The 14,075-nt window shown below is 47.3% G+C and overlaps 1 protein-coding gene across 2 annotated transcripts in view; it reads right to left on the bottom strand.

The window, feature by feature from the left end:
• Nucleotides 1–14,075, bottom strand: part of LOC126867654 (protein O-mannosyl-transferase TMTC2-like) — a 215,484-nt gene that overhangs the window by 72,621 nt on the left and 128,788 nt on the right. For both annotated transcript variants that reach the window (XM_050622424.1, XM_050622423.1), the window contains exons 6-7: nt 8,906–9,788; nt 3,466–3,580 (exon numbers count right to left, since the gene is read on the bottom strand). In XM_050622424.1, the coding sequence (XP_050478381.1) occupies nt 3,466–3,580; nt 8,906–9,788 (998 nt within the window). The remainder of the gene's footprint in view (nt 1–3,465; nt 3,581–8,905; nt 9,789–14,075) is intronic.

Genomic DNA, 14,075 nt, shown 5'->3' on the forward strand with positions numbered 1-14,075 from the left:
CTCCACTTTCCGTGGCAGCGTGTCACAGGCTCAAAGACATCGTCGACGAAACGACGTAAATATTTACATGCATTTAACGAAGTTCATCTTGATCGTGAGACAGAACTGGGCCACGGATGCTCAAAGAGCGAGAAGGAATAGAATCGGCGCGGTGTGGCGGCGCGCGTTTGTCGCCAGGGCCAATTAGCGAGGCTCGCGAGGCTCGTTTCACGTCAATTTCACGGGGACAATAAGCAAATTAATTCTCTTGGATCGTACTTTGATTTCGTTAGCGTTTTCACTGAAACGACAGCCCCTGATGCTTGGTCGCGTTATTTCGCGTCAGCAGCGTCGTTATGAAAACCCTCAATTGCACTCCGAGTTGCACTTTACCACCGCCCGTCACTATCCCTCTTCCAGTCCTCCCTTTCATTCTGTGTGTGTCTATACGTACGTGGATATCATCCTGTGTACGTGTGCAATGCGATGCACATCGCTCCCCTTCCCCTCTCTCTCTCTCTCTCTCTCTCTCTCTCTCGCTCGCTCTCTCTCGCTCTGATGTAGCGCGTCGAGGGAGTTTCGCGCGTCGATGCTCCGCAACGGCACAGATGCTTGCTTTAACGTCGGCCGTGTAACCACGGCGTCGCACCTCCGGCGTCGCGACGACAATTAAGCGACGCACGACCTTCCTTTGAACTCGGTGTCAATTTCGCCACCGAATCAACTGATTCTATTTACCGTCGAGTAATTACCGCCATTGGCGTATCCGGCATGCTGCGCCGCCTGTGAAACGGCCAATAATTCCCGTTCGACGCTTAATTAACGTGTCACGGATACTCTTTGCCTCGTCTACTTTTTATCCTCTTCATTCTATCCCTTCTCCTCCTCTGATCTTTTTTCTCCTTTTTCGCTACACTTCTTTTTATCAGTTTTTCCCTTCGCTCTTATTTTCTGAATAAAACACGAACATCGATGTTCGAACCCTGATTTTTACCATCCTCCCAAGCTCACGCAGCCAATTATATTTTAATCTCTCCCCGAGCGACGAGCATCTCGACCGACACAGAACAGGCTTCCGTTAATTACCCATGGATCTCGTGACATTATTATCCAAGCGCCCACATAATCAGCAGGCTGCTCTATCGAGGGACAACCGGGACAACTTTCTTTCCTCTTCACGAGCGAAGGATGTCCCGCTGACTAATCAATTTTCTATTCACCGTCAGCCTTCGTTGATGGATGACTGGCGATCGAAGCCAGGGGGTGGCAAACGGGGTTTTAATATATCATCATCTATCGTCTCTCTCAAAATCGGTCATCAGTCTTCCGAGCAGGGTGGGAACAGGCCATCAAAGGCACAGATAGGCGTAGAATCTTGTCGCGCTGTCGTCGCGAACAACGGTTTTGATGTTCATTCGTTCGTGTCCAGCCAATCGATCCGTCGAAGGGACAACGTACCTGGCCAGCTTATCGAGCCTAGCAAGCCGTTTCTTTTGCGTGGAGATCTCGCGACAACGTACAGCGGAATAGTGACCGACACGTTACGGCCAGGGCAACGCGCTTCGAAACTCTACATTCGTTGTTCTCTGCAATCAGTCGGTTGCCGGACAAAGTCACGACACTCGCCAACACGCTTCGATATTCACGAGATTCTTCCCTGTTGGAAGTTACTTGGCTCTAGGTTGGTTTAGGTAAAATACTCGAAGCAAAGGCTACGATTTAGCGCGTACTGTTATCGATCTATTTTGCGAATGATACGCTTCGACGTTCGAAAGATCAGTGAACGAACCACCTCCATGCGATATCTATCTCCATGCGTTTAAGACGTCTCACCGTTGTGGTTATTTCAGTTTCGTGAAAGAACGAATCCAAGCCGAGCAATTTGTTTCGCCTTATAAAATAGAGTACCACTTTCTCTTCGTTAGTTCTCCACGAGGAATTTTATAATGGTAGCTGCGTGACTATGTTGCGTGCGTTTTATTAATCATGCTTCGCGACCAAAAAGCTGGAGAATCTATGTACGAAGCCCGTATCGGCGCCAAACACCCTGTAGCAACGAGAAAATAAATAGGGCTTGCTGTTTGGCCTCGTTCGCCGTTTCATGAGATCGTTTCTTCCCCGAAAAGAGAAGCGTCGTATCTCGAGCTTTCTTTCCCCACGGGAATGTAGCCCGGCGGATGTACTCTTACGGACGGAGATAATGGATAACCGCGTTGCAACGAACGTACGGCACATCGGCTTATCGCGAGTTCGCAGAGGGATGCCCAGTGGCGGCTTATCGACTCACCGGCTTGACAAGCTTCCACGTCCTCTCTACAACGGTCCGGGATAGCTGGAAGATGACGAGCGCCGATCGAAAGTCCTGCGAGACTTTCGGTAGTTCCCCGTGAGAGTTTGTCTTATACCGGTTAGCGATAAAGGAAAGCGTCTCACCAGTAGCCAGATTCTGTTCGCTAGATTCTCTTCGCTATATTCCGTTCTCTAGATTGGCCGACGTTACACACGTTGCAACGGCACGGGATCGATAGCTTTCTCACGCTATACACGAAATTCCCTGTACGACTTGCTGGTTCCATGTAGCTTTTCCAATAGCACGGCGCACAAAGCGTTCGAAGCCAGTCTAGCCATGGATCTGGGACAATCGGCGGAATTTCTCGATGTGTACCGATTTTCCGCCACGGATCAGCGATTCCTTCGACCTTTATTTCCAGCGAATCGCACAACGTCGGGCGTCCCGTCGGCCCCTGGCCTTTTCCTGCATTTCGGACACTGCCGCGCCACCGGCTGCTTAAGTCAGGAGAGACTTCATTGCTTGCGAGATTTGCGGAGCGGCAGCGCTTTGCTCGTGGATTACGCAAATTCGACAGTCGTCCCTGGATCCGGGGTCAGCGTCCACTCTGTGCTACGTATCGCGAAGCGAGTACGCGACGAGGGAAACGGAAGTTGCCTGGGACGATCGCGTTACGTTCAGTCGGAGACAAGATGAAATTCGAAATCCTGCGTGGCAGGGTGTTCCGCGTTCCAGGATTTTAGAATTTCGAATGTTAGGATTTTCAGTGACCGAGACGGGATTCGCGACACGTAGCAAACAGAGGGACAAGGCGAAAGTTTCCGCCATTGTATGGCGTCTCATAAATCTTGGATGACGAAATATACGGAGCGTGGAATTCGGATTCGCTGCCAGCTTTCTCATAATGAAACTTCCTCTGTCGAACGGGTGTGTATCGCGCGGACGCCTTGGAAAATTGACTTCCAACTCCGTTTGCCTTACTAAGCAACTCTAAATATCGCCGAGTTTAATCAAAGAAGACTCGGAAAAAGTAATGAGAGGGTTTTTAGATAAACTCGGTCCGTGTTTATCCCCTGTTTACCGTGTTAAAACGAGATCGAGGTTGCTCTTTCCTACACCGGGCGCCATTAGCAGCGAAAAAAGAGAGAGGGCAAACAGCAAAGTGGATTATTGGGACTGCACGTGGCTGTACTTACAGATTGTAGTGTACGTCCGCCATGTTCGGTCGATAGCGGAGCGCCTGGACGAACGCCTCCTCCGCCTCCGCGACGCGTCCCTGAGCGCTCAGCACACTGCCCAAATTACCATAAGCTGTAACAATCACAACGGAACATTTGTTACAACAGGGCCACACCGACGAAACGAAAAAAGTAACGGTTGCTACAAAAGGGAAATATTACTTCCTTTTCGATACTATCGCGTTTATTTATACGCCAGCTATAGAATTTAGCAACGACATAAATTTCCTCGTTATTCTGTCTCTGCGACTCGAATCTTCAAACAGCATCGTACATCACGAGAGTACACGAGAAACGATACGTCTCTCCATGATAGATTTTTAAAGGTGGCGCACAACTTCTTCTTGAAAAGCAATAAGACGCGATACAGGCACGGTCGAGACTCTTTCTCCATCCCCGGGGTTCCTTCTTTCTCCCCCCGACTTCTTTCTCGGTTCTTTGTATTTACGAGCAATAAACCCGCGTGCACACGCGATCGTCGGTGCACACCGGATAGCGCGAATATCGTGCCACAGCGCACACGGTTGCAGCGAGCTCGCTTCCGCTTTTTATCTTCGACCAACAATATCGACTGTAAAACATTTTCCAGACCTTTCCGTCGCTGATTTGGACCGATGGCTACTCGAGCAGAGAGTAATAAATGAATCCGGGATCGTAAAGTTGGCCTGCAAACGCGTCACGGACCTTCCACGATTCCTCGTTTCCTTTCAATTCGAGAAATCGCAGGTGCGCTTTCGTTACACTTGGTGTAGCTGCTGCAAAGTTACTCAAAACTATCGACTTCGGTGTTCGCGATAGAAAGTTTTGAAATTTTGTTTATCGATCCTTACAAAGTATCTTTGGCGATGATAACGCTGCTGCAGTTTGAATGAAAATTTTAAGAAATGAAGTTTTGTGTAAAAGAAGTTTCGCTAGAGGGAAGATTACAGCGGATAAAAGAACAAGTAGATTACACGACATTGCCTTAAATAAGGTTTACTATTACGCGAAGTACAGCTCTTTCTCGGCTTGGCGAGGTCCCTGTGCGATTATTTAAAAAGCTCTTGTATCTTCACGCTTCAAATTATTTTTCATTAGTACTTTAAATACTACCGCGCCATGTGGTTTTAAGATGGATATAATCTGATTACGGGCTCTGTCCGTGCACAAACGTAAGCAAGAAATAATTTCCATTAGCAAACAGTTCTCCTCTCCAGGGTTTGTTTAAAACATTTAGTCACCTAACGCGACTTTTAGAAACGAATAATAAACCGCTCGAACTCCACATAAAAATTAAATCGTCGGGAAAAATTCTCAAACGACCCTGCTACCTTTTTAAATTCCCGAATCGTTCGAGTCGACTTTCTTCGAGCGTTTCCCGTTTCATTCTCGAGTCCTGAATCAAGCTCGCGTATTTAGAGCGCGTCGCGTTGGTCGGTAGCACGCTGCAGCGTTTGTCGTTAACGACATCGGGCTACGGTTTGAAAATTTTCGCCGTGCTTGGAAAAATAGGGAAAATTCCGCTCGTTCTACATTTTTCCCACGATCGAGTGTCCTTCGGTCTTTTGCGCAACGGTGGTTCGATCCAGTTAGCCGTTTCTTTTCAATTGCGACCGTGGCGAATGGGAAAGTGGAGCGCGCGCGAGCCAGCGAATTAAAGAGCACCGTGCACTGACTGTGCGATGTAAATGAACCGAATGATAGATTGAACGTCATAGGACGAACAAAAAGAAACGCGCCTCTTTAGAACGTTGAGCGAAATAATGGAGAGGAACGGGGCACGATGTGGCCGAGTGAAATGCGAACGCGAAAGAAACGATCGACGAAGAAAACACGGCCGAATGGAACTACGAAATCGGAAAATGATTATCCGTTATTATGCATTGCCGCCTCGCACTTTTTCTAGTATATCATCGAACGAAATTCCTTTAAACGCTTCAACTAATTTACGTCTTCCACTTGTTCAACGTTTTCCCTATCTTCATATACCTAGTTCTCTTGCCATTATTTTAACACCGAAACAAAAATACGATGCTTCTACGCCGGTAACACGGCGATAATCCACAAGCGGCGAGGTTGGCATTTTAAATCAGTCGCGATAAATAAACGCGATAAATCGCTGCAGAGCATATTTCATCGTCGTGCGATTCTATCGAATGCCGCGTTTCGTGCTACCCTCCACTGAGCTATGGCCCGATTTTACGCTCGTAACGCGATCGCTGGCTTCCTCCCTTGAAAATCGAACCACTGATTCTTTCCCTCCAGTCACGTTCCAGTAGACTCGCGCCTAATCGTCTTCGCCGGGCGGAGGAAAAGTCGCGTTAGCGGAGGAAAATACCGGTCAAATAGACCTTCGATGGGATGGTCATCGTGCCAGCTAAAGCGAGTACAAACGACATCACGTACCGTAGACCCGGCTGACTTTGAAGCGAGATAGAGCGTGGAAGAGGAGAAGAAAAAGTAAAGAATCGAGGAAAGGGAAGGAATCGACCGCAGAGTTTGTTGGACCAAGGTTCCATCCGGGATCTTCTATTTGTTGGCCAAGCCTGCTCTAACTCTGCGTCGTCTAACTTCAATAAACCAACGATCGATATGTTTCTACGTGATTGAATAAGGGATTACCTGGATTATTTAATAGGGAAGTTAAGTTTCGAATCGATCGAATAATTTCTCTGCTGGTTAAAACTTCAAAGAGAAGAGAATTAAGCGATTAAATAGAGTGCAAAAGCCAGCGGTCGCTGTTGCAGCATACGCAGCCTATCAACTTAAAACACAAATCTCTTTTTTTTTTTTTGTTAATCATAGCATACGTGCTGTGTTGTCCCTTGTGGTAGCGTTACCCTAATCTTCATGGCCAGTTCTCATAGGTGAGATATTTCTATTTTTTAAGGAAACACAACGTCGAGCTGGTTCTCATTCCTAAACTCTTCCGCGTCAAACAATCACACATTCTACGTTACACAGCGGCAGTTGCGTGACTAGGGTTATATCAAATGCGCCCTCGCTCGATCTAATTTCCCGCCAAAAATCATTCAAAAGCAAACTGATATCGATCTAAGTACGTTCGTTGATCCTTAATTGTTCGAGATATGGAGTGGCCGCCTGGTAATTACCGCGACGATTTATGTGAACTAGATGCGATCCTCGGGCAGGACGACCGTCAATAGTCTACGCTACCCGAGTGCGAACCTAGCATAAACAGTGGGCCTATTGTACAGTCAAGGTACTTTAGGACCCCACGGAGAAAACCCATAAGGCACGAAACTTCTTTATTTATGCTACATCTCAAGAAGACCGGACACGCGGGTGTCCCCAAATGTAAGGTCACCCGCGCGCGAATCTTCATGAAGGCAGCCAGCCCATGCTCAAACATACATCTTTACCCAATGATGAGTTAGGAACAGACTTGAGACCCACCCGCCACGAACCTTCCTCTACGACAGCAACATCACCAAGAGACACTCTTGCACCAGCATTCTAAGAGTCAACATACAACAGTATTCAGTCAATGGCTATTATATTTAACAGGACAGCCAGTGAATCAAAGACAGTTGTATTCAGAGTATTGAGTGGAATAAATAAGGTGAACTAAACCTCCACCTTGGACGCTAATAACGTTCAAGGCTCGCGATACCAACCGATCAGTTGTGCCTGACTGGTCGCTAGTTAGTTGAGTGTCACAACATTAATAATGTAATATAATGTAATGATGATCCTTAGTAATATTTCTAACCACGTCGATCCTTACACTCTTGGTCTACTATGCACCTAGTTTTTACCTCGGCCATTAAAACGATCCGCGAAGAAAGGCTTGTGACCGGACGGATATAGGTGACACGAGAGAAAGGTTGTCGGTGGTGTTTCAGCTTCGGTTCGCGTGACCGCCTCTCGCCCCTGCCAGCCGGCACCCTTTTGACGCGAAGATTAAAAGGGAAACAAAGGTGAAACTCGACAAAGCAGGTATGGAGCATCGTTGAAACGGTCGTCCGGCCAGCTATGTTTCCAAGAACATTGTCTATTCGAGGGAACTGTGACTCGCCGGAACTCGGTGAAACGAAACGACCGCGATAATAGCGTTCGGAAACTGAGGTGGAACCGGGCTCGGTGAGAAACGGAATCCAAAGGATGCGTCGGACCACCCACGGGTAATTAGGAGGCCAGCGGTGCGATATGAAGTTCAGATCGGTTAGATAAAGCCGGTAAAAACGGCCGGAGGTGGACAAAAACGGACAGAGACGGATAAGCGAAACGATAAAGCTCAAGTAGAGACGGAGAGAGAGTATGAGAGAGAGAGAGAGAAAGTCGCTAGGGAAACCGATGCACTTCGGGTCTCGGGAGACCCGTATCACTGATTCATCGAGCGAGAGTAGCTGAGTAAAGAGGAGCCAAGGAGAGAGGATTACAAATATTCTGGACGATATATTAAAGTTTGGAAAGAGGTGGGGTAAGTTGATCGGAAGATGCTCGATGTATTCATAACTTTATCAGGATACATGGAAAAAGGTAAGTGACGCGGCGGATAGACAACGACGCGAATTGTAAGGGCAGAGAGGAACGCGTGTATTCGCAATAACGCGAATAACGTGGGAGGGGCAATGCGATAAATAAAGGGGAAGATAAAACGATCGTGCGGGGTATAGACACGACAGTAAAGGTACAAGGGGACGCGTCTAGCGGAGATATATAAAAACAACGGACGAAGACGGATAAGGACTGAGGACGATAAAAAGTGGACAGGTGGCGGAGGAGGGTACGAAGCGACTCTCGTCGAGCTGGTATTGCATGTCGCGTATCCAGCTCAGCCGGCAATTTTATGTACACGGTAGGCGGATCGTTGGCCAGCAGGCAAGTTGAAGATGAGAGGCTGGATAGCGGGGGTCAGCCGCGCGCCGTCGAAATGAGTCGCCGTAGAGAAAACTGCCAGCGATATTCGAGCGACGCGGGCGGAATTTCATTTTTACATTGTGCTATACATTTCGTCCTTGCGGACATATCTGTCTTCGATCATCAGCCGGCTTTATCATTAGCACGCGACTCGTTATTATCGTTATCTTTTTAATTCATCCGCGTTCGTCGCACGTGCAACCTATCTTTATTGCTTTTCCTAGCGACTGCGGTACAGAGGGGACACCGGGTAGATAATTAAAATGTTAATGGCTTGGTAAAGTGGCAATTGTTGCTGGCTGACGTATTCAACGTTGAATATAAAATACGACGGAATACTATGTTCGATGCTTGGAAAAAATTTAACGATGAACTGCGTATGTTAGTTGTACGTCCCGTAGGTATATAACTTTCAGAGTCGGTTAATAACTGCCAGGAATACGAGACCTTATGTTCCCCCTTGCAGAAGTAAGTCTCGCAATAAAATTCCCATTAATCGATACGAAGAGGAAAATAATGAAGAGAAGGGACTCACCTTTTGGAGGGTTCACGTGCAGAGCCGATCTATATAGGCTCTCTTCGTCGAACCAGTCGGCGTTCCTTAACAACGTCTTAGCCGACATCAGACAAACGAGTACCGCCGTAGCTAGCAGCACTGCCCTGCCTTTCCTTCTCGACCCGTGTCTTCTTGCTATCTGATAACATCCAGAGATCGCGGCTCCGACGATCAGACACGCGCCCACGCTCGGTAAATAGAGAATCCTCTCGGCTATGACGAAGCCCACGTAAAAGAACAAATTGCTAGCCGGTAGGAAGGGAAGCACGAGGAAACCGAGGGACGCGGCGACACCACTCGCAGCCGCCTGCCTGCTGGCGAATCCGTTGCTCCAGATTAATCCATTGTTAGGCCTCTTCGCGCAGTAACAATCACCGATCGGCCCGTTGTTATTGTTGTTCGCCGCTCGACACCCATCCGTGTGACATCCTCCTGTTCGCCTGCCGGCACACACGGGACACCTGGACGACATGGAGCGAGGATACTGCACGAGATGTAGACTAGTCTCCCGGACTGGTCGACGAAGCGTCTTGATCGTCCAGATCGAGGCGCCGATTAGCGCCGTGTACAAACAGGCGGATTCGAGGTTTCTCGCGTCAAGGAGGCTCGTGATTCGCGGCACGGCGTCCATGGACCAGTCGAAGCTTAGCGTATTGGGACAAAGTAACATCCTGGCGCTTGCTGCGGGTAGGTAGAGGAATGTGAGACCGCGTGTCAGGCGAGATGGGTGCCTGGCCGTCGGGTTGTCCGCGCTCGCGAATTCTGGCCTCGTGCCGGTAATTCTCAGTCTACCAAGAACCAACAGTGCCAAACTTCCAGACACGATGCCGATGCTACGTGAGCGAGTCAAACCGCAATTCACCTGGAAATACAAATAGTCCAAATCAATTATAAGTTGTGCGCGTTGGGTACATAATTTCTGATCAGTCGGCGGTGTCATATTCTATTTTCTATCGTGTACGTAAATGAAAGGTTTCGTTGCTGCTCGGTAATTGGTAATAAGATATTCCCAGTCAGTGATTTGAATAAATGAATGGTGCATCGGACGAGTAATTCATCACGGTCTAATGGTTGTCGTTCGTTACGAAGTATGTACACGGTTTTTAATCGAATGGTATGAAACCGTTGACAGACGCGAATCACGGCGAATGAAGATTAATTAAGGGCCGTCATGGTTACGAGCGCCAATATCGATGTTCATCCATAATTAAACGAGGAATCTTAATAATAATTGCACGTGTTTCGACCAAACAGCTGACTCATCTCTCTTCGTCGCTTGTAAATTAAACTGAACGATCTGCATCCGGCGACGGTTTCCAAAGTAATTTAACTAGGAAACGAAACCGGTCTGTACCTTTATCGGTCAAAAGAGTCGCTCTTTCATGTCGAAAACATTAATTTAAGAGAGGTACCCTTTGAAAACCGTGTGTTTTCAACAAGTCGACGTGATGGGAAGCGACGAACGTCGGCACGTATTTTCCTGTCTTTATTTCAGGAAACTAGACGCGTTCGTATATCGTACGCGGTCAAACACCGAGCGCATAGATGACGCGTCCTACTCGAAAAAAGAGCGCCGTGGATAGGAAAACCGCGGCTGTAGACCGCAAATATCGATTCGTGTCTATTTTTCCATTTGCCAGCTTCGTGATAGACAGAGAGAACACTCATAAACAGGATCCAAAAGCATCACGATGACTCGTGTGGCAACGTATGGCAAGTTCGTGTCGAACGCGTGTTCGCGTCTGGCGGATGACCGACGGAAGAGGAGATTTCGCTCGATCGGGTTTGGCAAATGAAGCGCTGATATAATACGGTGAATTTCGTTCTTCGACGATTTGTAGATCGGGGTGCGAGCGAAATAACGGTAGAAGTAGAACGAAAAAGAAACAAAAGGGACCGGAAAATTGTTGAACAAGGAAATATAATTTTATAGCAGGTTACAAGAAAATCGCGGGAAAGGCGTGCACGGCACGCTTAATCGACGCGATGCTCTCGAAAGCCGGCGCGGCGTTCCGTGCAAATGAAAAGTAACGTCGAAAGCTTTTAAAGCGAACCGTAGCGCGGCGTAATGCGAAAGCGACATTTTAATGGTAAATTGCGGAGCCGCGGAAGAAGTCGTGGGCGATAATTGCGAGCTCCAGAATTGTAACCGGCCTGGCTTTGTTTCACGCCGATGCTATAATTCGCGATAGATTCGTACGAACGGTCTTCCTTCCCCTTTTAACGATGCTTTTAATATTACCGCACCGACGCCACGTGTAAAATTGGATGCGACGGGACCCTCTACCGACTAAATCGTCTCGCTTCCGCTGAATAATAAAATAGTTTTTATCAGTCACCGTGGGAGTGGAAATTGCGAACAACGAGTGACCGTGAACCGAACGAATACTCGTGTTAGACCAGATAGCGAGCGAAGAAAGATTCAAAAGATACAAGTAGATTAATCTGACAAGTATCGCGCGAAATGTCTAATTGCACGTGGCAAAGAATATATAGTAGAGAGAAAATTATTCGTATATTTCATTGTCAAACGTAGTTTTCATTGCTTCGCGCTATATTCGGTGAGAAGAATCTGTGCAACTTAAGATTACTATATCACCTTGGTAACTAGAAGGGACGTTTTCAGCAAGAGCACAAGGGACCTGTTCTATCATTGAATAAGAATGGAACGGTATGCGAAACTATGAGATACCATGAACGAAGGTCGAAAACTTAAGCAACATAGAAGTACCGTATTGTTACAGCTTTTGAAGAAAGCAAGTTTGAGGGAAAGCCCGGAAAATCGAGGAGTTATGCTCGAGCCGTGGCGAATTCGGGCTAATCAAGGGACGATAGCTCTCACAGGGTGGAACTTTTGGCAAGTTTGCGACGCACGAGTCGAGAAGGAATAATTCGCTACGGTAATGTAACCCAGTTACACAGCGTTGCTGACATTTTCGGTGCCGCGATAAACCGGGAATTCTGGTTTGAAGTTCGACGAATAAAGGACGCCTTTGACTAGAAAGCCGATTAACGAGGATTTAAGCAGAGCTACGTGGGCCTCCGTCGTAAATGAATGGAAATTGCGCTCTGTCGTTTTATTAATAATTCTCTTGGAACGTGCCGAGGCTCTTTCTCTCTCTTTGATTTCTAACTCGGTGACTATACTCTCTTCCACATCTCCTAGTTAATTATTTATTTATTTGTTTATTAACGACTTAATAAGAAACTGTTCAGTAAGGATACATACAATAATCGTCATTACGTATACGCAAGCAAGACACGAATATGACGCTGTTCAAAGGTGATATGTGAGCAGAAAGTTAAGAACTTTGGCGAATTCGTTAACATTCATAATGACCACGTTGACGCAATTAAAACGAGCATAAATAGCGTGACGAAGTTAGTGATTCTTGTGTGAGAAGAGGACGATATCTTAAGCCGGACCAAGAAACATAGAATTTTGACTAGCGGGCCTATCGTAAGACGTGGACGATTCAGCGATGTTAGAATAAGTTTGAGGTGGCTAAAATGTAGACTTGTTTGATAGAGAAACGAGCGGATGAATTCGTAATAGCAAAATATATTGAAACAAGTGTAGGTACAGAGGTAGTGAATGCCAATTTTGATCGTCGCTCGTTCAGTGCTACAATACCAAAAGAATATCATGGGGAGCGCGTTCTTGTGTAACTCTAGCTGAAGGTTGCAAGAGCAATAAAAATCTACTCATAATATTTTTGGTTTCTAGACTTTGTAGCCTAAAACAACGTTAGTATTCGAGGCCACAATAATATGGATCTCTCTCAGTTTTGAATTTTTTCCGGTTCAACCTTGGAACTTTTTCTACTGCCATGGGCCGCTACAAGTCGATACATAGTAGACGAATAGTTATGGACAATGTAGAACACGGGCAAAATAAAATTATACTTTCAAGAAACGAAACAAAGACGAAAGAAAATAAAAGAATAGAGCCAGCAGAAATTTCCTTAGAAAACTGTTTTATTCTGGTCGAAAAATGGTTAGCTTGATCTCTCGTCTATCTTGAATTTTGAGACGACGCGACTCGACGGAACAACGGCGAACAAGTGTGCCATAATAAGAGGAAAAATATGGACGATCAAGAGCAAGAAAGATAAAACAGGGACAACTGGATAGGACAGAAAGGAAGAACTACCGAGAGAGATCGGCCTCTCGCGCGGCGCTACACTCGGAAGGGTGTCAGGAAATGCGAACGACCCTTGGCACCCCTCCAACGTTCGTCGGTTGGCTGGCTGGTCCACGACATGCATCACGCCAGGCGTCTGATGCATCCAGCGCATCCGGATACGATGTGCAGGAGAAAAGCGAACGCCTGGAGGTTCAGCGTCGAAGGGTCTAGCCGTGTGTCTGGAGGTGGTTGAAGGTGGTTAAAGCCGTCTAGAATCAGGGCGTGGGGAAGCTAAAGGTGGCTCACCCCGTGCATCAGGCCACTGTCTCTGGCAGAATGTTGGCCTTGCTCTCTCGCGTTTGCACATGCTGCGTCATTATCGGTTACAAGGCTTGTCTTGTCTTGTGTACCCTTACCTTTTGTACCCTCGGCGGTTGCCGTTATGCAGGGATAATGCACGCGTGCGTCTGGGATTCAAGAAACCAGGCGAGAATTTCACGTTACATGTGCCTGTGGTGCACGTGCGTACGCGCGTTAACGCCAACAGAGGATACGATGTTCCGTATACGACGAATTCGATATTACGCCAGTTGGTTACGATTACGTTCTTGTATACGTTCGCGAGTAATTATATAGAGTAGTAGAGTAATTGCACGACGTTATCGGTTGACGCCAGCAGGCCGGCATAATCCGTGCGCGGCTCGGGCCTCCTCGTCTCCGGACTCACCTACTTCCGCTCGTCAGCGGTAATTTGATTACGTCGTTCTACCGGTAGACCGGTCCATTTTCAGTTGTTAATATTCGTAATGGCAGGCGGATCCGCGCACTACCGCAATCCGGCGTAATGCAGCTCTCGAAACGTTAATTTACGATAATGTGTCCGAGGCACGTGAGATGCGAGCGACTTGCAATCGACGGTCTGTAAATGTTGCAACCTCGACTTTGCAGCCGGAGGCTCGTTCTTCCGGAGAAACCTCGCGATACGGAGAAAGCACGAGACGGGGGGAAATCACGGCTCGTAAA

This window comes from Bombus huntii, chromosome 7 (genome assembly GCF_024542735.1).
Source record: "Bombus huntii isolate Logan2020A chromosome 7, iyBomHunt1.1, whole genome shotgun sequence".
Taxonomy (NCBI): domain Eukaryota; kingdom Metazoa; phylum Arthropoda; class Insecta; order Hymenoptera; family Apidae; genus Bombus; species Bombus huntii.